Source organism: Acartia tonsa, chromosome 9 (genome assembly GCF_053477335.1).
Source record: "Acartia tonsa isolate MP-2025a chromosome 9, ASM5347733v1, whole genome shotgun sequence".
Taxonomy (NCBI): Eukaryota; Metazoa; Arthropoda; class Copepoda; order Calanoida; family Acartiidae; genus Acartia; species Acartia tonsa.
In genome coordinates, this window is record NC_137268.1 from 27,526,304 (window position 1) to 27,550,484 (window position 24,181).

The window sequence follows — 24,181 nt, forward strand, 5'->3', positions numbered from 1 at the left end:
CTTCGTCTCTTTATTTAAAAAATTACATAAAATTAACTTTAAAGAATATTTTTATCGAAAAATAGAGTCTACAGAAATAACGACAACTAGGCCAGGTGTGTCGAGTGTCAGCAGTAACCAGTCTTCTCTGGCGAGATATAAACGATCCTTAGGTAAATATTATTAACAATCAACAATAAATAAATCTTTCAACGAAGCTTTGGAACGAGTTAAGTTTGACGTCATACATACATCTAAATCCATCTCTTTTTAAGGGTTTCCTTTCCCATTTCTCCTCTCATCCCTCCATTTTAAACTTTTATTTTGTAAGCATGTGCCATCAGCCTCTAGGGGCTAACAAAACAAGAATTAATCCTATAATTTTTTTACTTTTACTATCCGCAAAAAGCTGTTTATAATACGATGCGATAAGAAATATTATAAAAATAAATAATTAAACTTATATATTTTTAGATCTTGGATTTGACCCTTCTGTTGATTTATACCCCGGAGATTATTGTGTTCTCATTGACGACCTCACTCAATATAAATGCTTAGAAAACAGTATCCTTGGTAAGAAAATTTGTATCAGGGCTCGGCAGCCGCGCGTCAGCCGCCTGTAAACCTAAGGGAAATCAACCTTTTAATTATTAAAAATCAGCTGAAAATATGGGAAGCCCTCTTTTTAAAAATTCTAAGTGTCCAGTCCAAATAGGTATAAATTTGATGCTCAGTCGTGGCTGCTGAGTCCGGAAAATTATCCTATAAAGATAGTGGGGTCATTAAGGGTTCTGTAACAGCCAGATATCTTAAAGGATCAGACAATGGACGAAAACTTAGGGGTACTTTTATTTAAATTTGATTGGTTAGATTCATACAATTAGTGTTTATTCTTTTCAACCAATTATTCTAAATTATGGAAAGAACGTGTATTTTCGTCCATAGTCTTATCCCTTAGGATCCCTGTCTACATATGAACTAAATAATCCTGGAAGATGCAGAGTAATTGGAATGTCAAAAGCAAAAAAGAAAAATTAATTAATAAAAAAAACTTTTGGAACAACTTTTAATCTCTTACCAAAAATAACATGGATTGGGGATAGGAAAAAATATAAAAATTTAAGTTATTTCAATCCTATTATATAAAGCAGTAAGGTTTTTTTTGTCTGTCTGTCCGTTAAGATGTCGCTAATCACTTGGTTCTCTTTTAAAAGGAATATTTATTTAGGTCCTCGGATGGTTTTAGGCCATAATATATATAATAGTTATTTCTCGCATCGTATTATAAACGGCTTTCCGCGGATATAGAATGTACAATTATGAGATTAAAACTAGTTTTTTTAGCCCCGAGGTGCCGAAGGCACCGGCTAAAAATATAATATGATGTTAGACGTAGTTTTTTCGTATGGATGAGAACCAGTTCCTATCCACCGGATTCGAATTTCCACAGATACCTTACATTTTAAGTGCGCAGCCGCTATTCATATCTATTGTAGGTACACAGGGATCTAAAGGGATAAGACAATGGCCGATAAATTGATAAACATCCCAATGATGATACACAAAATTACCCCTTCTGTTGATTAAAATTAGAGGTCGAAACTTTTGAACGCGTAAACCTAATGGATCAACCAATCAAAATTCACAAAAGTCCCAGAAGTTGTTAAGCCAATGAATAAGAAAACGTTATTATAAAGAATTTGGGACTAGTGTAATTAACAGCCAATTGTCCCCTCTCTCCGTCTGGTAGTTACGCTTACAATATTGTGGTATTTATTTAGAATTATGGGCCGAGGATGATTATAATGAAAATACAGACTCAGCTATTGAAAACCTTACTCAACAAGGTAAAGGAAATTTATTTCCAGTATGACTATGAAACCAATTAATATCCGTTGGATTAGAACCGATACTGAGCCATACTGAAAAATCGTGTAGCGTATTGTATCAAAGAGAATTTTCCACAAACATTAAAAAATCTTTGAATTAATCCCTATTTTGTTGCCTTAGGCCTTCAGTCACTCGGGCCACCAATACTGAAACTATAATCTTTGAAATTTTAATTTAACAACCGCGGAAACCTGTCTATAAACTATCCGTCTATCATTTTGCCAGGAATCTCAAGAAAAGAAAATGGAAAATAAATTGATAAATAGGTTGAAACTATTGATTGAAACGTTGAGAAACTCCTCATATTAAATCAACCAATCACAATTTTACGAAAGTACCCAAAGTTTGAAGGTTAACGAATAAGAAACGTTGTAGAACTTCGGGTACTCTTGTAATCAATATTCCAATGTCCCCTCCCTCCCTGCATTTAGCGGTAAAGTTATTCGACATATATACAATATTCATTTTTCTAAGATTTAAAATTATTAAGATAATGTTTTTTTAGATATTTTGAACGCAATCAACACTGTAACAAAATCTCCAGTGTACGATACGGCGCAGGTAATAACTTAATCCTAGGACTAATACAAAGCTTCACTGATAAGTAACGCCCTATAACCCCTAAAAAGAAAACTTTGTGTTAGCATATGATATTTTTTGGAGGAATGGTGAAATAACCACTTCTAAAATAGCAAAAAAATCTAGCCATAAAAACATAGATGTCCAAGGGTGGGGGTATAGGGATGTTTACCCCCCTCAAGCTTTAAACCCCCTCATTTTAACCCCATTCAATTTTTTAAAAATCATTAGATTACCCGCCTCAAACCTTTTAAAACGATTGTTATTTTTATCTGTAGTGAATGATCTTGCTAACTGGTGAACCGATTTGGTTCTCCTTTAAAATGTTGCTTATTATAGGACCTAGGAATGTTTATAATAAAAAAGGATCAGGAGGGGAAGGGGGGAAGATCTTATTTTTCTTTGAACTAAAATTTAAATTGGGGTCGAATTTAGTCCCCCACCACTTCAAGTACCCCTAGAGACCTCTAAGAGCGTAGCCGCTAGCATCTTTATGTTGATAAAATATTATGTTCTAGGATTTTTCTAAATATCTTGGTGGAATAGAAAGAAACTCCACGGGTCACATTATAAGTAAGTATATTAGTTATTCATCACATCGCAGATAATGAAGGGTAAGCTATGTAAAACCCACATTATGATAAATAAAATTACCCTCTTTTTTATAAAATCATTGATTGAAAAGTTTGAAACCGACCAATCAAAAAGGACTAAAAGCTTTGTGGTAATAAACAATTAGTTTATTCTAAGATATTATTAGTTTTTGTTGCTGTGCTATTTTTGGACATATATAAAATAAGGTAATTGTGAAAATAAAAAAAAATAACAATATATATTATGTGTATAATTATTTCAGGTGCTAAAGCAATGTTCATCAGATTTTTTGGATCAGTTAATTTCAGCGCAATAGAGTAAGTTTTGAAGAAGAAAAAACAAGGATGACAATGTCTTCGAATAGCGAAATTCAATTAAATAAACGGACAAACAAAGTTAGTAGGGTAGATGCTCATAGATTAGAAAGATCTTCATACGTACTTCTCTTTTATCATATCGTGTAGCAGACTAAATATCACTTTATTTTTTTTTTGCACAGTTAAATCTCCACAAAAAGGCAGCAGTCTAGCCATAAATCTAATGGGTAACTATACAAAATTAAGACGTCTATCTTAAATAGCAGCCAAGAAATCCGAATCCGATTCAGATCCGGCTGGATTAAAACAGGTTCTGAGCCTTGCTGAAATCATATCACATCATCCTTATATGAAAGTAACAGGAACTCTATGTGCCTGTCTGTAACGAAGGATCTCGCTGAACCAATAGGTTTCTCCTTTACAGTGTAGCTTCTCAGTGTAGGTCCTGGGAAGGTTTACAACTATTTGGTAGGACGGTACCACCACCCTTCCAAGAGAAATCGCTAGGCGGTATCACTGTATCACTCCAAGGATGCCTGATTTTTTTTCTTTTTAATACTACAATTGGGGCGTAGCCACTAGTAGACAATATCTTATATTTATATTTGTAGTGAGTCGGACGAGAACATAGCTGTGTCCAAAGGCAACCCAGTTGATAAAATAACTCTGGAATGGGAGAAGAAAGTTATAGAGGAAATAACTAAGGTAAGATCTTGAGTTATTTCATTCCTCTAGCGGCTACGCCCCTAAAGACCTTTAGGGAAGCAGCTTATAGTGTCTTCAAAAAAAGTGGACAAATGTGACAATGCTTGGCCGAACTATCCCTATTGACGTCATATTAGAAAGAAAATGACGCCTTTATGAGCACTTTAGGGAAAGCTTTAGTTTTTTAAAAGAGAAAAAGGAGGGATTATATATTTTTTCTAGGTGCAATTTGTCTTGGGAGGGTGAAGGTAACCCCCCCTACAAGAAGAAAAATATAACCATATTAGTTAGCCCAACCTCTCAGACATCTAAAATATGGTTGATAAAAATAGACTTATTATTTTTGCTTTTTAAATGCATTTGTCTTTAAATAAATAGTAAGCTATAAAAATTTAAAAAGAATTTTAATGAATATAATAGATTTGAAATCTGCATAAAATTTTAAGGATTTTTTTATAAAATTCGTTTTTTATATAATTCATTATTTAAAAGCGCAAATCAAATTTAAGTTAATAAATTTTGACCAATAGGATAGATGGATTGGAAACTACCTGCGCTCTAATTGGTTGAATGATGTACGTCACTTAAGCTTCTCCAATCAGGGCGCAGATAGTTTTCAATCCACCAATCACAGATGTCAAAATTATTTAACTTAATTTGTATTTGCGCTTATAGATAAAGAATAATACAAAAAACGAATTTTATAAAAATTCCTTAAAATTTTATGCAGATTTCAAATCTATTATATTCATTAAAATTCTTTCAAATTTTTATAGCTTAATAAATAGCCAAAAAATATCTAATTATTAGAGGAAAACACTAGAGGAAGAAAGGGTTAAATAACTGTATCTCTCCATCGCACTGTCCTCGTGCTGACTCTCGAATGGGTCATTGAAAATCAACTAATGTGATGTGTGGGGGGCGGGAGGTAGTTATCTGTATATACATCTATACTATAGATCTGTTATCTATTAAATCAATATTTTTATGCTGTTTTGTGCGAATCCCTATCCCCATTTGAATATATTGTATTGTGTAAGGTATATACTTTTATCCCCCAGATATCAATATTCACTTCATATACATCAGTCTTTAATATCATTTTGAAAAGGTTTTTTTTCTTTTTTAATTCATCCTATTTAATAGTTTTTTGTCTGTAGCTTTTGTCTGTAACAACTGAACAGATAGAATTGTTATCTATTTTATGGAAACTTAACATAGGAAGCGGAATTGTTTAGGCTTATTTTTTTAATATAAGTTTTGGAATAGTTTTAGGCTAAGGGCGCATTAGAGTTATTACAGTAAAATTCCCCAACCGACGAGTTGACCACCAAATCAGAACCCCCCTTGATTTCAAATTTGAATAAAATGTATTTCTAGCTTTTGGGGGCAGGTTTTGAGATATTTTACTTTTGCCTGGGTTGGTAGTTGGGGGGTTGTGGTGTTTACAGCTTAAATCGGGTATAGTCCCTTTCGTGGCAACGCATCTTAAGGGGCGATTCGTCGTATTTTTCACAGTAGCTTTTCTTCTATTTCAAGCCGAATATAACCTAACCTAACCTAAAATAACCTAACAAAAGCCACTTTAAAAATACAACGAATAGCCCCTTAAGGGGCGTTACCACGAGAGGGACTATTCCCCCATAAATATTATTTTAGGCTGTTCGAATCTAAGTGTAAAATATACAATATAAATTTAAAAAACTGGTTTTATCACATGTTATAAGTATATTGCTATGAAAAGTCAGAATTTCATAAAAATAGAAAATATTTAGATATTAAAATTTTATTCTCTATATTAAAATAGAGAAGATAATAATATCAAGAAGCTGATATTTATATATCTTGTTGAAAAGTAAATAAATGAGCAAATATAGATTTATAATACAGACCTCTACATGCCCCAAGTGGCAGAGACCGTTTTCGTCTTCTAGCAAATTGCTTTTAGTTCTTAATTCTTATGTAGGGACTCGACTGTGTTTGTATTTCCTAAATATATATTTACATATTAGTGGAAAACTGTAAAAATATACAACCTAAATCAAAATATTTGTTTCAGTTGAAAGCAGATGATCCTACAATTGAGTTCAGTATTGCTCGAAGGTAAACCATAATTATAGAGAAATGTTGCTACCTTTTTAGCTGGGATATGTTCGTCCATCCGTTGGTTATTCATAAATATGAAACCTTACATAAAAGCGAAGCTCAATAAATTACACCGTCAGACACATAAACGTTACCAAAAATTTAAGCGTTTATTTGGACAATAGTTAAAAGTCTGAACAAAAAATCTTTATCCCAAAGTTACTTTAGTACAGTATAGAACAGTTATACTATAATTTATATTTGCAAAATAGAACAACTATATCCACAAGAAAACAAATAAGAACAGCACATTGTTATACAGTAATTATTTATAAATCTACCTTCATAATAAATAAAGTATTGTAGAGCCGCTACGCTCCGGAAAATCCGATGATTTAAGGGATTAAGACAATGAACGATATATCTAAACACACAGCCAATAATGTTAAACAAAACTACCACACTGTATATTCAAAATATTTGAAGAAAAGTTTGTACACTACAAGTTTTGAACCAACCAATTAAAAATAAATTAAAATAAAAGTACCCAAAGTACATCCTTCCTCACCTCCCCCCCCCCCCCTGAAAAAATTGGATGATATTTGTTTGTATCTTATTTATAATGAAAAATCAACTGTCAGACTCAAGAGATATTGGAATTTTCATTTTCACTCACACCTTAAAGTGGGCCACAACCCACCCATAGGAATCAAAATTTATGTTTCTAGCCCCATAGGGACCCTAACCCTTTCGCTGATCTCTCCCCACGGGCCTTTATTACCTAACCTAACATAATTAAAAATGTTTTTCATTAAGAAGTTTAGCTTTGGTCCATATGCGATTAGAAAGAAATTGCCAAGAGATTAACAAATAAAAACACATTAGTGTATTTTTCTCATTTTTCCTTTTTCATATCAAGAAAAAGGTGTAAGGAATTGATCTATTGATAGATAAATTGAAAGATAGAAAGACGGACAAACAAATAAATAGATAGATAGACAGACGGACAGACAAATGAATAGATAGATAGACAGACGGGCAGACAAATAAATAGATAGATAGACAAATGGATATATATTTATATATATATATATCATTACAGATTTTTATGTTCTTTAATAAAGTGGAACGCGTAGCGGGATAAAATAACGATTCCTCCTTTCTACAAACAGATAGACACACATATTCACACATAGTGGCGAAACAACATTCATATATCATGTACAAAAGAATTTATTATTTAGCTAAAATAATATAATTTTCCAGTAGACGATCAATCTTTTCTATTAACCTTTTTATTTTCTCAATAAAAATTTTATCTTAGGTGTGTGGAATATAAAGTAATACAATAAATAAATAGATTTATCTTACTAGATGGTCGAAAAGAATTTTCTAGATTTTTTTATATTTAGTTTAATGTATAAAAAAATTGGACGATTTGATAACCCCAAGCAAAGCTTTGTCTTAAGAAATTATACAATCAAAAGCAGACTTTTAAAATAATTATTATTAAAAAATTGTCCTGAAGTACTAACATACTTAAACTTTCAATAATATGAACGGAATGTTCCTACATTGTGCTCCTATTGGCCTAATTAAGTGATTGGGGATCTAAAGTTTCTATATATATTATTGTCATAAACGAAGTTATTCTATAATACATTTGTAACAATACTTTGATTAAATATAATGCCTTTCAATGTTTATAAATTAGTTCTGCTATTCGTTAGTTAAAAAAAACAATTTAGGTTGAATCTTGATTGGTTTGTACAAAATAGCAGATATTCATGTTTATCATAATGGGGGACATATGCATTTATCATCCATTGTCTAATTTTTATGCCCTTTATAAATACAACAATTTTAAATTGTTTGAACTTGATTAGTTGAAAATATTCGTAAGACTTACAGATTTACCTTAGAAAGATATACATATAAGTGATTCAATGTTTCAGGTTTCAGTAAATTATTATAATTCTAAAATAAATTCTGGCAGATTTTAGTTTGAATATAGCTGCACTACTATATAATAACTGTTGATATAGTTTCAGTGATCTGTCTGCCGCAGCTATCAACAGCGATGCCTTCTTGTTCGGCGTGGGCACTTCCACCGTCTTCATATATGTTCAGTTCATGCTCGGCAGATTCAACTTTGTAGAACAAAGGGTAAGGAATATATTTACTTTCCCTCAAAGTACATTGCGAGCACAGGGCACATATAATTTTTAAAATGAATAAAGAATTAAAGGGGTTTTAATTTTTTATCTTCAAAAATAGTCCAAAGCCTATCAAAAGCAAAAAACAAGCCAAAAAGTTAAAAATTATGTAGCATACATACCATCCCGGGACTTAAATTTAGATGTCAATCTGTGAAATCTAAAGAGACACACAAAACAAACCTTTAAAACCTTATATAATAAGATATTCTATTAACTTTCAGCCAATTCTATCCGCTGTTGGCATGGGTTGTTTTGGTCTCTCCATCCTTACCTCCTACGGATTTTGTTCAGGTAGATTGTTTTAGTAATGAAGCTACTCTGTAACATTGGTATTATTCAAGTACGCACGTTATTTTATCCGTTACAGTCATAGGTGTTTTGCATACCTTTTTGCTACGCAATATTTAGAAATAATTATTATAATCAAGCGACTACGCACCTGGAGGTCTCTAGGAGCACTTGAGATAAGGGCGGAGGGTATGTCTCTACTACACTTTTTAATTTAGTTTTAAAAGTGAATTAAATTTTATTCTTTTGACGGGGGATATTTTATCCAAGGGTATTGCAAATGGTTACTCTCTATTTATAAAAATTAGAAAAAAAAATGTATATAAATAACCATACCCTGATGATGTTTATGCCAATAAACGAAAAATTTCGGTGCCTGATGTGTTGATTTTTTTCCTTGTTGGGGAATAGAATAGTTGGTGCGCGTCCTTTTTATGAATATAAAAATTAGAAGTAAGGAGGTGTTTGTTTATTACATTAGTTTAGGTTATATTGAATACTAGGTTGGCCCGCAGGGTTATGTCACACTGCAGGGGTTTGAGATATAAGAAAATAAATACCCCCTTTTTATTTTTTATTTATCTAACAGGCACTTTCTGTTACGTACAGATGGGTTCCCAAAATAACACACAAAAACAGTTCTATTTGTGTTGGTTTGATTTTAACAAAGTATTTGATTAAAACTCAAATTAATATGATGACAGGTTATTACAGGGCTCGATTTTGAACTGTATACATTTTAAAACTTGTATTAACTTGGAATTACAATTTGTTCAAAAAATATGTAGACTTTCTTGATTTGGTTGTTATAACCTTCATTGTTCAAACTTTTTAACTATTAAATCTAATCGTCAATTTATACCTTGATTCCTAATATTTTAGGCGTAGGGCTGGTGTTCAGTCCCCTGCACTCTATCATCCCCTTCCTGATGATGGGTATCGGTGTCGACGATATGTTCGTCATCATACAGTGCCTTTATAATCTAGAGGAAAAACGTAAGTATTATTCAAAGCCAAGTTTTCTACAGATATAGTGGCCTTCCGTCAGTACGTCCGAAATATATCTCCTTTAGTTAATCTAGACATGTTAAAATTATCCTATCGACGTCAAAACTTTATATGATAATTCCTGTAACAGTTGTTATGTAAACAACGCATGTCCTTTCGTCTATTTGCCTGACGACTTTTTACAGAGAATTTATTAATATAAAATGTTTATTGATTTTTAAAAAGATAAAATATGTATAACTTTGACTATTCTAAAGCAGTAAAATGTTGTACAAGCCTAAGTTTTTATTAAAACTTGCTTTTTAGTCGGAGAAAAGAAGATAACAACAGAAGAAAAAATGGGCTTGGTGATGAAAAACGCGGGAGTAGCTATTACTGTGACGTCACTCACTGACTTTATTGTCTTTGGAATCGGCGCAACTACGGTGAGTTATAATTCTTTTAAGTTGCTAGTAGGTTGCATAACTTCTTAAATTCAGAACATTGTTTATTTATATAATTACATTTTTAGGACTTGATTATAGAGATGCTTTGCTAATAACATCGTTTTGTGTTTTAATTGGAACCAGTATTCAAAAACAGATGTATAGACTTAAAAAATTTGAAATATAAAAATTTGTTGTTTTAAACTAAAAGGTTAAATCTTGCTAAATCGTATATAACTACTATAGGAATCACCCTGCCAAGTTTGAAATCGATAGGCCAATTCTAATGGAAAGACGGATAGATTCGCTATTATTAATTAATTTTATATTTTAGGTGCTGCCAGCTTTAAGATCATTTTGCATCTACTGCGCTGTAAGTATTTAATATTTCTAACAAGGATGAAAACATACAAATTAGTGAAAAGAAACAAAGAATGTAATTTTAGGTTTTTAGTATTTTTGGTGGTTGATAAATTATATCCTTATGTAAGAGTAAAAGAATGTTTGTCTGTCTGTTTATGTAAAGCATAAGATCTCACTGACACTAACCTATGGACCGCCAAAATTTCTCCTTCACAGGAAAGATCTCTTATTTGCCATGGTATATAAAAAAATCAAAAAGAAAAATTGCATTTGAAAAATATAATTCCCTATCAATTTGTTTAGGTTGGAATAATCTCTGTTTATTTTTACCAAGCCACCATTTTCACAGCTACCCTGTCTTTGGATATAAGGTAACTTTTCAGGATAGGGAAAATTTTTTAATAAAAGAAGTGGGATGTCTGTCTTTACTGAAAAAGCTCAGCTTTATAATAAAGGGATCTACTGCAGTTCACGGCAAAATATTGTAAGCAATATTTCCAAAAATCTATAAATTTTAAAGGCTGCTAGCTGCCAAACGGCTGAACGTACAGATCATACCCGCACACCATTTTAAGCGGCATAAGAAGGCCTACAAATAATCTGTAATAGTAAGATCCAATTATGCACAGGGAAAGCTTCACTGGAGAAAAAAACGCGTAAAATAGGTCTTTTTCGCGCATTTCTCTGCACTGCGAGATAATTATGCATTATTGATTTATGGCTATTCCAGATTATTTGTAGGCCTTCGATCTTATGCCGCTTAAAACAGTGTGCGGGCGTGATCTGTTCGTTCTGCCGTTTGGCAGCTAACAGCCTCTAAAATTCATAGATTTACCGTAAACTGCAGTAGATCCTGATAAAGATTAACGGAGAGTACCTTTACCCTACTTTAAGGAAATGCCTGTAGAAATCCCCCCCCCCCCCTCCCCGAACCAAAAAATTAATAATAAATGCAAGTAGAGGATAAATTAGTCTATGCTAAGAATGGTAAGATAGTCCTTTCCACGACATCCCTCCATAAGGAGCGATTCTTCGTATTTTTCACAGTAGCTTTTCTCCTATTTCTAGCCCCTGCGGGGGGCTCTAACCCTGCGGGGCCAATTACCTAACCCTGTGGGGCAATCACCTAACACAATATAACCTAACCTAACCTAAAATAACCTATAAAAAGCCATTTTAGAAATACGAAGAATCGCTCCTTATGGAGGGATGTCGTGGAAAGAACTATACCCGATAAATGTATTGTCCTTCTCTATGTAGAAATGCATATTTAACACGCAATGCGAGTTCTATAAATCTTCACCTTCCTACTTATAACTTTTTACGACTTGCAAAAATAAAGTCATATACACAGTTTTGTGGTTAAATTCACAAAAAAATTGAACTTTTAACACAATTTTGTTGTTTTTAGAAATTGGTTTATAATGTATTATTCATTCATTTTAAGCAAAATTTTTGTTAAAAAATTAAAACATATTTTATCAGATATTTGTTTACACTTTATATACAAACTAGCGGTTTCGCCCCTAGCCTCTATGGGCTTTGCCCCAAGAGATAATTAAAAAATAAATAAATAAATAAAAATAAATTACTACTGGTGCTCAGGGAGTAAGGGAGGGGACAATGGATCGAATATTCAATTTTTAGGAGTCTTAGACTTTGGGGACTGGCTTAAAGGAAACATGCAAGAATTTAGCAGTTTCTAACCAATCTTGGGGACCAATTATGAATGACGTCACGCAAAATCATGCATAATCTCGCGGCAAACTAGCGCGTCAACAAAAATATAAACAATAACAAGCAGACAGAATATTTTGATTTTGAAAATTATTTTGTAAATTGAATCATTACATTTTTTATATCTAATTCTTGTTTAATGTTAATTCATTCCGATTAGTTCGTTGTAGAAAGAAATTATATTAAGATTATTAGTTATTATAAGCAAAGCCTTCCTATAATTAGGTCCCGCACATTTGTACGTCCGTAACGATTAGCTCTTTTCGTTACTTTAGACATGTTAGATGTTTCTTATTGATTTAATGTAAAGGCAACAGTTTTTTGTCTTTAGCTTAATATTTCTGTAATTAATGATCCGATTAATTTCAAAATTTTAGGGAAAATTCACGAAGTCCTGAGTTGTTCAAGGTTTGTTTATCATTAAAATCTCAAGATGGTGTTATTTTATTTTTCTGTCCTGGATGCTAGGAGCGCAGCTACCAGTTATCCTAAGATATGTTACTTAAACCTTAAGATCTTTAAAATTAAGATGTACTTATGTTCTCAACTATTTTATTTATGTAGTATGAAATTTTGACGCAAGGTATCTCATTTTTATTTCGTTAAATGAAATAACTTGAGTTAAAAGTTCTGTAGGAAGGTAATTGTTTTAGTAAGTTTTGTAATATAATTATTTAAAGGCTTTTTCATGTCTAAGCTTTTTAATAAATACAATAAAAAAATTGGGTAAAAGAAGTTGTAAAAATAAAATGGTCTGTTTCCTTAATTTTCCGAAGTTTAAACAATAACAATTATGGCAATGAATTGTAAACAAGGGTTTTGATCTCTAGAATCAAAGGCTTGTGGTATAGCATCAGTTTAAGGATGGTGCATTTCGAATTAAAAACAATTTAAAAAGTCAAAAATTTCCACTAAAGGTTGCTATATTGCAAATACTTGTTTTATCTGGAAATATCTGGGTTTTCAACCTTAAAGGGTCACAACTATAAAATTGAATTAACTGCCCATTGTCCCCTCCCTTACTCCCTGACTGGTGCTGCTCATAGTCTAATGTGTTCTCAAGAAAAAATTTTTTTTTTTTTTGAGGGGGGGGGGGGTTCATTTTTTGGGGGGGTTGGGGGTGTCCCGTCCCACCCCCCAAAGAAAATAGCTTAAAACCACCACAGGACCAATTGGTATATACCCTGAGGAGTAGAATCTAATTAGTTCAGTGGTTACCGAGATCTTAAGGGACAGACGGACGGACGGACGGACAGACAGACATCGTTCTACTTTGTATTATAGATTATTGATTTTAAAGCTCGGACTTTTCCTATTGCATATTTATTTACAGACGAGTAAAGAAGAAGAGAAATGGAATGTTACCTTGTATTGTTCATAAGGATTGGACTCCTAATCAATTCAGGTATTTTTCATAAGGATTGGACTCCAAATCAATTTAGGTATTTTTCATAAGGATTTGACCCCTAATCAATTCAGGTATTGTACGTCGGTATGTCTGCCTGTCTGTAGGTCTCATTTCAATTTAGGTGGTCATAACTGACTGATTGTAAATAAATTTCAAATAATACATTTGCTGTAACTTATGTCGACTATAATTTAATCCTTATATAAAAGTAACAGGATTCTGCTGTCTGTCTGTACCGAAGAGCTTCAATAACGAATTTCTCTTTTACAGTGTAGTTTACCATAGGGTTTGCGAAGGTTTACAACTATTTTAAGGATGTCCAGGAAGGGTTACCCCCGCCCCTTCCTCTCTATAAGAAATGTGGTCGTTAGTAAATTAATAAAAATGTTTAATTTCAGCCAGCAGAATATCGCCAAGAAAGCATTCACAATCATTGGTGAATATTTATCTATGACAAGTGTGAAGATTATCGTTCTTGTTTTAACTGCTGCTCTTACAGGGGTGAGTACAGTTTTACAAAGATTAAAAGATAATTTAGGCTTTTGGAATCGTTATCGTTTTCAAACTTTTCATTATGATTCCTGTTCAGAAAGCGTAGAACACTTTAATCATCACTAAAAAGTCTATTTTAAACAATTTCGTTATTGTTCAAGTTCCTTTCCCCTTAGTTGAATATTGATTCGTAAGACGATAAGACAAAAATTATAAGCGAAGCATTTCTTTAAACAAGGCTTAAAATGCCATTATGTCTGTATTAAGCATAATGTATTTATGAATGCTGTTTTAAACTTATTATACAGAAATTTACATTTTTATCTTGATATGACTATTTTTATATTGCTGTGCAACTTATATACAGGACATTTTTAAAATTGTAATGATAGACCAATAAAAAGGATTATAGAGATGTTTTGCAAATAAGAAAGTTTGAAAGAAAAATTTGCTTAATACTGAGATATTTATGTATTTTATAGTAAAACAACGCTTTTTACTTCAATTTTATTTAACTTTGACTTAATGTTTCATGTTTTCGCAATCTTCAGAAAGATATTTATATATTTATTTATTCTCTTTAGATTGGAGCTTGGGGACTTTCTGAGTTAAAGCAAGAATTTGATCCTGTAGCCTTCATACCCAGGGATTCATACCTTACAGGTATACTAAATCATCGGCTGCACCCCTAGAGGCCTTTAGGGGCACTTGAAGTAATTATTTCTAAAAAAAAAAAGAAAAAGTAAAACAAAAATTAGGGGTGAGGGGATATAATTCTAGGGACGATTTCTCTTGGAAGGGTGGTAGTACAACCTTAGCCCCCAATATTTGAACATTTAAATTCAATTCTTTCAAGACTAAATTAAGCAATTTTACAAATATGCTTTATGGGACCTAACAAAACCGTTTAAATTCTTTATTGTTATTCATTAATCTTTTTTTAGGTTGGTTTGAGGCTAATAACGAATACTTTCCCAAGGTAAATATTTTTTTAAAATAAAGTAACTTTAGATAGACATTGTCTTTCTTTATAAAACTACTAGCGTCCTTTAGGGGTAATTGAAGTGATTGAGGGGTTGAATTCGACCCACCATTATTTTATTCTAGTTTTACAAAGAAAAAGTAAAAAAAAATATGGAGGGGTTGATTTTATCGGAGGGAGTCAGGTATAAACTTTCCTAGGACCTAAGAGAAGCTATATTGTAAAGGAGAACCATTTCGGTTCAGCGGTTAGAGAGATCTATCGGTACACACACACACACACACAGGTACCGTTACTTTTATATAAGGACGTCCTTACAATTTTTGAGACATATGTACATACAGACTAATATTACCTATATTGTAGCTGCACTACTTTCAATAGAGCAAGTTGGTTGCTCAATATGTCTACATAGTTTCTAATACAATTTTCATACCATCTTGGGATACAGGGAAACAACAATCAAGGATAAATTAATCTCCCCTTCCCCCCAAGATTTTTCAAATTATTGGTTGAAAATTTGAAACGGTGTTTTTTAGAGTTGAATTTTAATCCAAGACAACCCTAAAAGGTTTAGAGTAACTAATTTATAAACAAACAAACTTTTGATCGCTAGACCCTTGTCTGCAAGTTCAAACGGCACTTGATTATTAATTGTGTCTGTTTACAGGCCAAAGCATTCCCCTACCCTAACTATTAATATAACTTGCTGGACAAATCAGTAGTATGTACAAATTTAATCTCTAGTATGGCCCAGTGTGGTCAAGACTCGAACCCGACACCTCCCGGACGGTTACATTTTTAAAAAATTGATTACACTTTTCTTTTTCTTGCTGACAACTTTTTTTGCAGGAGGGAGAAAGAGTAAAAGTAAACATTGGAGAAATTGATTATAGAACTGAACTTCCTAAATTAGGTAAACACTTCACATACAATTTTTCAGAAGCGTTGCTACTTTATAATTATTATGTCGGTCTGTCTGTAATATATTTGAAATGGTTAAAGTTTAGAAAAATGCCCTCCCTAATAAAAAAAGTCAAATCTGATAACTACAGTTGTGACTTCCAGACAAACATCCTGCAATTAAAGAGTCCTTGTTATAAGGATGTGTAAATACTTTTCACAACTTTACAAATGACTAGTTTTTTCTTTAAGAGACTCTAGGGTAGGGCGCGGGAGGTCAGTAATATAGCTTAAAACCACTACAAGATATTTCAAAAGTATATCCAAGCAATTTAAGAGAACTTTAGCTTCAGACAAAAAAAACTTAATACTTTTTATAATAAGATTGTTCTAGTTCCAAAAGCAGAAAAATAGTAATTAATTTTATTTTAACTAATTAAAAACTTTATTAAAAGAATAATGTTCAAGAAAGAAATATAAATTATACTTCACAGAGTGTAGGTACTCTTTAATTCAGACATGCCTGACCAGCTAACGTAGTTTTTGGTTTTAAAACTCTGAATGCTGATTCCTGTAACAGTTAGGTACAATTGATATCAGAAAGTCCATTTTAAATAATGATGAGATTAGTTGTAAAACTAATTTCTTTCAATTATCCTATTCAATAGATTTTTGGAATAATGACTCCTGGGATGATAAGGTATTTTCTTGTTAGCAAAACAGGCCATTTTAGATTTCTTAAGTATCAAACAGACACACTAACATCTATCTTTATATCTATATTTATATTTTTAAGAAAAATTGGTTGATGGGTTGCTGAACCAAACTGATATTTTGACTGCTGTAGATTCATGGCTAATAGGTAATAAAGCTTTTTGATTTTTAGAATTGATTTTATTTAACAAACAAAAGGCTGCGCGCCGAGCATCTAGGGCTTTGAATTTACTTTTGGTAGCTGATATTTTGGAAATATATGAGAGTATATTATTTTAATCATAATAGTAAAAATATAGATTTCTGTCGAGGAGTGAGTCAATGCCAGTAAGTGAGGGATGCGGATACATTACTTATAGAAAAAACTACGCATTTTTACCCAAGGGCTCGGCAGCTGCGCGTCAGTCGCGACTAAGCCTCAAATTTAAACCCGTTTGTTTGCTTAGAAAAATTTTCAAAAGAGAGATTGTCATGTTTTGGTTAGGTTTTCAAAATTGTAAAAGTTTAATTTCCCTGAGGCTGACTTACGCGGAAAACAGTAAAAGTGTCGAACTATGACGTCAGAAAAATTAACAATTAACCAATGAGAGGCCGCTATATATTTTACCACAGTGAATACTGGCTTCTTATTGGTTAATTGTTAATTTTTTCTGACGTCATAGTTCGACACTTTTACTGTTTTCCTTACGCGCGACTGCCGAACCCTGATGTATTCTCTATTAGAATTCCGTAACTACACCCTGAAGAACGAGCTATTGAACCCGGCCACCTGGTTGTCAGACCTACAACAGGACCAACTCAAATTTTATGAACTTCTAACTCAATTTCTTTTCAGGTAGTATTTCTAAACCTCTCGCATACCCTGATAAAGTGATTCTTCAAGCTGGCTAATATAGTGTACCTCTCCTCACAATATTCCCGTATTCTATTTCCATTTGGCAAAAACACAGATGGTAATAAAAAATCGTAAATAAAATGTCGTCCTACGTAGTGTTAAATTCTTTAAAAAAATGCATTATTTATTTTTATTTTAGATACTTTCCCAATCCTATTAATTTTTAGATTTGATTAAAAAATAACAGAATAGTAATTAATTGCTTTGTATTATAGACAGTTCCGTGGATAGTAGGATGCAAATTTATAAGATTAATTACAGTTTTGTTGACCCGAAAGGCCGATGACCTGTGCTAACAAAACTGATTTCTATAATTTTTATAATTCTTACATATATATTTTAGTCAAGATGGAGCGAAGTACCGGACTAATTTCAACTTTGTGGCTGATCTTATGTGCGGAGAAGCCGCCCCTAGGGTCCAGGTAATAATACAGGGATAGGACAATAGAAGATAGATTTATTGCCCCTCCAATCTAATTACTCCATTGATAGAATTTAAGCATTAGAGGAAAAAATGAGAATTTTATTTTTTGTCTATTTTTCTGATCCAACATATCCCCCAAGAGTTTTGATCTAGCGAATGACAGGTCGACTGTATTCACATGATAATAAAAACAATTATTCCTTCTTGTAGATCAAAATTATTAATCTAATGTTTAAATCTAACCATTTAAAATTAATCAAATGTTCGGAAAGTCTTTTAGCTAACCGAGAGAATGTGCTATCAAAACTTTGGGTACCATTATTATACACAGTGCAATAGTACGTTGCCTTTGCAAAAATTATTTTTAAAAAACTTTTTATTTTAGTTATCATCTATGCAGCTGACCCACAGACTTTTTAACTCTCCAAAGGTAGGAAATACTATCTTCTATTGTGGTTGGATGTTTGTCTGTCTTAATTTGTGTTACTTCATATCTCTATAATAAAAGATTGGTTAGCTGCCCGTATGGATTGTCTAATTTAAATGGAATAATTTATTGAAGAAATATACCGTTACAGAAATTAATTAGTGACTCACTGGACTTAAATTTTTCTTATTAAATAAGACGCAACCCCTTTCCATCACCACTTCTCGGCTGCAAGCTATCTAATTCCTATAATCACGATGAGATGTGTGATTTTTTGTTGTTGAAGGGTTTGATTTCAGCAGGGAGTATAACGCCAACCAATTATATTCATCTACATGGGGGTTACTAGGTTTTGTCATTTCGAATGTACATGTATTAATTTATAGTCTTTTGTCCTAAGATTCTTGGATTCAAGCAACTTCCTACATTATTGAAATGCAATACATCTTTATTTGTCTAGGAATGGATCCCTGCTATGAACAGGATCAAGAGCCTGGTGAAAGAAGCCAACTTCAGCTCCAGAGCGTTCCCCACTGGCACTGAATACGCCAGCTGGGAGACTGATGAGGTAAAGACAGCCCGATTGCCGGACAGACCAACACACAGACCAAAATATATTTAGACAAGCAAACAGAATAACGAATACACCAAACTTTCATGACCCATAATAAAGTGAAACACCCAGCAGGCTAATCTAATGATTTTCCCCCTTCCACCCCCTCTACCTCATGCCCTTACCTCCTAATAGATGAATGAACTGACTATTAAATGAGTTTAATGTTAGCAAGCTATTTTTCTCCTGTCATAATATCAAAGTATATTCTACATCCTTCATAAGATACTTACTAGCAACAACATTTTTCAGAGTTGTAATTTAAAAAAAAATGTTTAAGGTTATTGGTCGTGAGCTGTATCAAAATCTTGGTCTATCACTGCTGTGCGTGTTCCTCACAACCTTGGTGCTACTCGCCAGTCTGCAAGGATGTGTTCTTGTTCTTCTATCTGTACTTATAACCCTGGTAAGCTTTTATTCTTATAATAAGATATGAAACATAAAAACCGCATGATTAGCTTTTTATGTCCATAACTATTTTATTTTTTAGGTTGATGTTGGCGGGTTTATGCATTTTTGGGGCCTGACAATTGATGTCATCTCGTGTACAAACCTTGTCATTGCTGTTGGTCTTGTGGTGGACTACAGCGCTCATATTGTACATGCTTTTCTTATACAGACAGGTAGGCGTGCTTTGCTGGTATCCTGTGGCCGCTAGGATACTTGTAGAGGACTATAGCGCTCATAGTGTACATGCTTTTCTTATACAGACAGGTAGGTGTGCTTTGTTGTGTCCTGTGGCCGCCAGTATAAAGTATTAAGGTCTCTATTTGTTTGTCGATGTCACTGACCAAAGAACTGGCAACGCTTTTTTTATTTTTTAGGAGGTAAAATAAGGGGTTTTAAATGTTTGATAGGGGTAAACACCCCTTTACACCACCCTTGGAAGTCTATGGGTCTCGGGATGATTCTAAGTTTACCTTTTTTATTTTTAGAGGATAAGTTTTTATATAGTTTCATTTCATTTTTTCTGCAACATTCCTTTCCCTTGTACTGAGCCCCTTGATGCTAGGGGTGAAACCAAGCAACAGCAAATAAATTGATAATAATTGATACACTGATACATATTTTTATTTTTAGGAGACAAAACAGAGCGTATCCAGAAAACCCTGGAGGACATAGGTCCAGCTGTACTGAATGGAGGATTCAGCACATTTCTGGCATTTATATTTACTGTGGGCAGCATGTCACATGTTTTCATCAGCTTTTTCAAGGCATACTCTTAGATCTTTGTTTAATATTCTAGTGGTCATTTTTGAAATATACTAGAGATCAACTAAATGTACAATGATAATGAAAATTAAAATTATCCATTCTGTAGATTAAAATTTTTCGTTGAAAAGTTAAGACACTGTTACTTTGGACCACCAAATCAAGTTTTTATAAACGAATGCAATACAGTGTTAATAAAAACAATATACAGTCTACTACCCTACCCTCCCCCTAAAACTGCATTGCAATTCCATGGTTTGTAATTGCATCAGTTAGATTGACTGGGATATTAAAAGTCAAATTATCATATTTGGTGATTTATTGGCAAAATATGCCAAAATATTGGAATAATGTTGCTATTGCCGCGCTATTTTAAGACCAAATTATACTGGTTGTACTAAAAATCTAAGATAATGTACTATCAGATATTCTTTCTTGTTGTTGTGTTTGGTCTGTTCCATGGTCTAATTTGGCTACCTGTCATTTTATCCTTGGTTGGTCCTCCCTCACACAAACAGGTAAGGAATTGCGTGCATTGTAGACAAATAGACAGACAGACAGACCTCTGAAATATACTAATTTAATTTAGAATGGTTACGCTAAGTTATGAAGAATAGTTTATCTGAAATAGTAGCTGAGAAAATTAAGTTTCACTGTATAAAAAGGTTGCGGAAAAGAAATATAACCAATGAACAAAAAGAAATTAAGACCTGGGACGCCCAAGAAAATGGGTTAAGGGGGGTTAAACCCCAAACGATTTTCAGGAACATTTTTTTTTGGGGGGGGGGGGATTTTGGAACGCCATTTTACCCCCTCCGCACACTAAAAATTGAAAAAGCCACTTCTTTCCTGATTTTAATAATCCCACCCCCCACACACAATAAAAAGCTTGAACGTCAATAAGTTAGATTAGATTTGCTTCAACAAAAAAAATAACATCTATTAATTTTATAGAATGAGGAAACAGAAAGTTCACAAACTGCTCAACAACAAAAGGTAAAAAATCTTTTAAATGAAGATTTTTCCTCCTAAAATTCCTGGTTTGTTTATGCATATGTCCAAATCTGTTTTAATCCTACAACAAAGTGTAGCTTAAAACTTTTTGTGGTAAACTTTTACTCTTGATTGTGTTGTGCAAAGAAACAGTGTCCCAACTTTTCCATCAATAATTTTTGTCTACATAAAGAGTAATTCTTTTAACCAATTGTCATCATTGGGGATGTGTATCAATTTATAGGCCTCTGTCTTATCCCTTTAGATACCTGGTTTTATTAACTAGTGAATGTATTAAAGTAGTATATGAAACAGCGGTATTCAGATGAAGATATGCCATTACTTATTGAGGTTTGAGACAAAACAGAATCTGCATTATTATAATAAATGTAAATAAATTGCTTGGTTTCAACATTTTTGATCTTGCACTTTAAAGACTTCCAGGACAGAATTCGTTCATTCTTAACTATTATTTTTTTTTCAAATTAAAAACCCCAATCTCCCCTAACAAACAGACACTTAACCATCAACCCCAGTTCCCAATATAATGACAACAATTTTGGAGGATAATCAAAATTTTTTGTAACGGGTGTTTATGTGTTATGGCTAATTGTTAATGGAATAAAAGCAGGAAAATACAAAATAATTGAATGATGGAGCACTTTATTTTAAATTTCAATTGCACTGTTGAGAAATTCTATTCCAATAAATAAAACTGGATTTTAATTTTTATTGCACAATTTATATTCTTATGTTTAAATAATTGTTCAGTGGACAAAAGCACGTATTTTCATCGCATATTCGCACACTTTTCACTTTTAGCACTTTTCATCACAAAACCTATCAAGTTAAAAATACCTTTTTTGTCTTCATCTGAACTATAATAAATGCTTGACGTTCTAGATTTTAAGCTACAATTTTTATTCACTTTTAAATGATAAATATTATTTCAAGTATTTTACAGTATTGTGGGAATTTGTACAATTTTTTTTGAAATTCAAATTTCTTTCATAAAAAGAGATAAAAAAATAAATTTAATTGAATCTTTATTGTGATACAGAAGGTGCCCCCCCCCCCCTCTGCAACCTCTCAACGGTCCACAACCCCCATATACATCCCCTAATACAGCCAAGGGGGATACCAAGGTCAAAAATCCACACCTTGTCAAATTTGAAGGGGGGATGTTAAGAGAAAATTTGCGCGTTAATTAAACTTTATTGGAAGCATGTTTCACTTTTGTGTGGTTGGGTGGGCATCTATGAGGGTTGAAACACCCCCCTGACTAAAAATACCATCTTTTGTTGTCTATAATACACCCCCTCGATTTTGGTGTCAAAAATGTAACATCTTGGCAAAATTCTCTGCACGCCACGATACAGAAATTGTAAATGTATTACCGATTTGCTTTTTATCAGAGAGAGGGGGATCAATGGGCAAAGTTTTATAACAACGTTTTCTTATTTGTTGGCTTAACAACTTTAGGGACTTTAGTGGATTTTGATTGGTTGATTCATAAAGTTGAGTTTTCAAACGTTTCAACAACTTACCTCAATCTACAGAAGGGGCAATTTTGTGTATCATCATTGGGGATGTAAATCAATTTATCGCCCATTGTGTTATACCTTTTCATCTCTTTTAATAGTTTATTTTCTATTTTTAGGACTCCAGTGGAGAAGAAAATATAAATTATAGTGAAGATGAACTTAAAACCAATGATATTTGTATGCAAGGTGTAAAATCAGTGTAATAAATTTATTATTCTTTCATAGAAAAGAATAGTTATCGATAGCATTGTATTACAGACAGTTTTCAGCGAATTTTAAAATAAAATTATAAGAATGAAACCAGTAGTTTTGTTAGCCTTGATGGGCCAATTTCCATTTCAATATTCGTGGAAAATTGTCTGTAATGCAATGCTAACATGATTTAATTCAGTATGACAAAAACCGGTTCTAATCCAGCTGATATTAATCGGTTTCGAATTCATGTTAAAAAAAGTTGTTAAAATTATAAACATAAGATATTCATTATTTTTGTAGGGATCCATATCAATAGCTAAACAATTCTGTCATTAAGATATCTTATAACATAAAGTAGTAAAGTTTTTTGTTTTGTTTGAAGCTGTAGATCTCAATAACTATTGAACCGATGGGGTTCTCTACTCTAAGCTTTACATAGTTCCTGTGATGGTTTTAGGAATAGTCTGTCAGTCATACAAAAACTTTTCTTGTATTCATTCGAATCCGGTGGATAGGAACCGGTTCTCATCCATACGAAAAAACTATGTCTACCATCGTATTATATCCAGCTTTCTACGAATATAAAAATGTACAATCATAATATTTAAGCCAGTTTTTTTAGCCCATGCCTTTGGCACCTCGGGGCTAAAAAAACTGGTATAATCTTATAATTGTACATTTTATATCCGCGGAAAGCTGTTTATAATACGATGCGAGAAATAACTATTATATTTTAATATGCAAAGATTCCGTGGGTATTTATCTTTTCCATTTTTTTATTTCCCCCCTCTTTGTTTTGACCACTGAACATCTGCTCTATAACTCGCTTAGTCAGTTTGTCCATCCATATTTTTTTTATTTTCTTTATGGATGTTGTCATTATTATTATTATAACTTTATTAGTCATCAATTTTATTGTTCACAAATTAAATTTGTACAGCTATTGATCCATCCCTCCTTGGATTTTTCTGTGATGTTTTTTTATTCATTAGCAAATTATCATCTTCATTAAATTTTTACCTATTTCTATATTCTTATATTGAAAACATTATTTTTTTTATTATTTTGTGTATTTTCATCATATTTTATGCAATTTTTTTTGTAAATTTGTATGTATTGTAAATATAAATATGTAGGTATGTTTTTTTATAAGTTGAAAATACAATAAATCTCAAGATTAAAATTATTTG

General features: G+C 32.5%; 1 protein-coding gene across 1 annotated transcript in view; it reads left to right on the forward strand.

The window, feature by feature from the left end:
- The window catches only part of LOC145328662 (NPC intracellular cholesterol transporter 1-like), a 39,908-nt gene extending 16,776 nt beyond the window's left edge, over positions 1 to 23,132 (forward strand). Inside the window, exons 7-36 of the mRNA XM_080172444.1 lie at positions 66 to 152; positions 454 to 552; positions 1,761 to 1,826; positions 2,375 to 2,430; positions 2,967 to 3,021; positions 3,305 to 3,359; positions 3,971 to 4,064; positions 6,124 to 6,167; positions 8,195 to 8,315; positions 8,590 to 8,659; positions 9,539 to 9,652; positions 9,971 to 10,089; positions 10,424 to 10,462; positions 10,756 to 10,823; positions 13,523 to 13,594; positions 13,996 to 14,098; positions 14,674 to 14,752; positions 15,034 to 15,068; positions 15,924 to 15,987; positions 16,771 to 16,836; positions 17,412 to 17,523; positions 17,927 to 18,005; positions 18,393 to 18,437; positions 18,895 to 19,002; positions 19,328 to 19,453; positions 19,538 to 19,670; positions 20,128 to 20,261; positions 20,685 to 20,777; positions 21,214 to 21,255; positions 22,913 to 23,132. Coding sequence (XP_080028570.1) covers positions 66 to 152; positions 454 to 552; positions 1,761 to 1,826; positions 2,375 to 2,430; positions 2,967 to 3,021; positions 3,305 to 3,359; positions 3,971 to 4,064; positions 6,124 to 6,167; positions 8,195 to 8,315; positions 8,590 to 8,659; positions 9,539 to 9,652; positions 9,971 to 10,089; positions 10,424 to 10,462; positions 10,756 to 10,823; positions 13,523 to 13,594; positions 13,996 to 14,098; positions 14,674 to 14,752; positions 15,034 to 15,068; positions 15,924 to 15,987; positions 16,771 to 16,836; positions 17,412 to 17,523; positions 17,927 to 18,005; positions 18,393 to 18,437; positions 18,895 to 19,002; positions 19,328 to 19,453; positions 19,538 to 19,670; positions 20,128 to 20,261; positions 20,685 to 20,777; positions 21,214 to 21,255; positions 22,913 to 22,999 — 2,465 coding nt within the window. The 3' untranslated portion in view covers positions 23,000 to 23,132. The remainder of the gene's footprint in view (positions 1 to 65; positions 153 to 453; positions 553 to 1,760; positions 1,827 to 2,374; positions 2,431 to 2,966; positions 3,022 to 3,304; positions 3,360 to 3,970; positions 4,065 to 6,123; positions 6,168 to 8,194; positions 8,316 to 8,589; positions 8,660 to 9,538; positions 9,653 to 9,970; positions 10,090 to 10,423; positions 10,463 to 10,755; positions 10,824 to 13,522; positions 13,595 to 13,995; positions 14,099 to 14,673; positions 14,753 to 15,033; positions 15,069 to 15,923; positions 15,988 to 16,770; positions 16,837 to 17,411; positions 17,524 to 17,926; positions 18,006 to 18,392; positions 18,438 to 18,894; positions 19,003 to 19,327; positions 19,454 to 19,537; positions 19,671 to 20,127; positions 20,262 to 20,684; positions 20,778 to 21,213; positions 21,256 to 22,912) is intronic.
- The last annotated feature ends 1,049 nt before the right edge of the window (positions 23,133 to 24,181 follow it).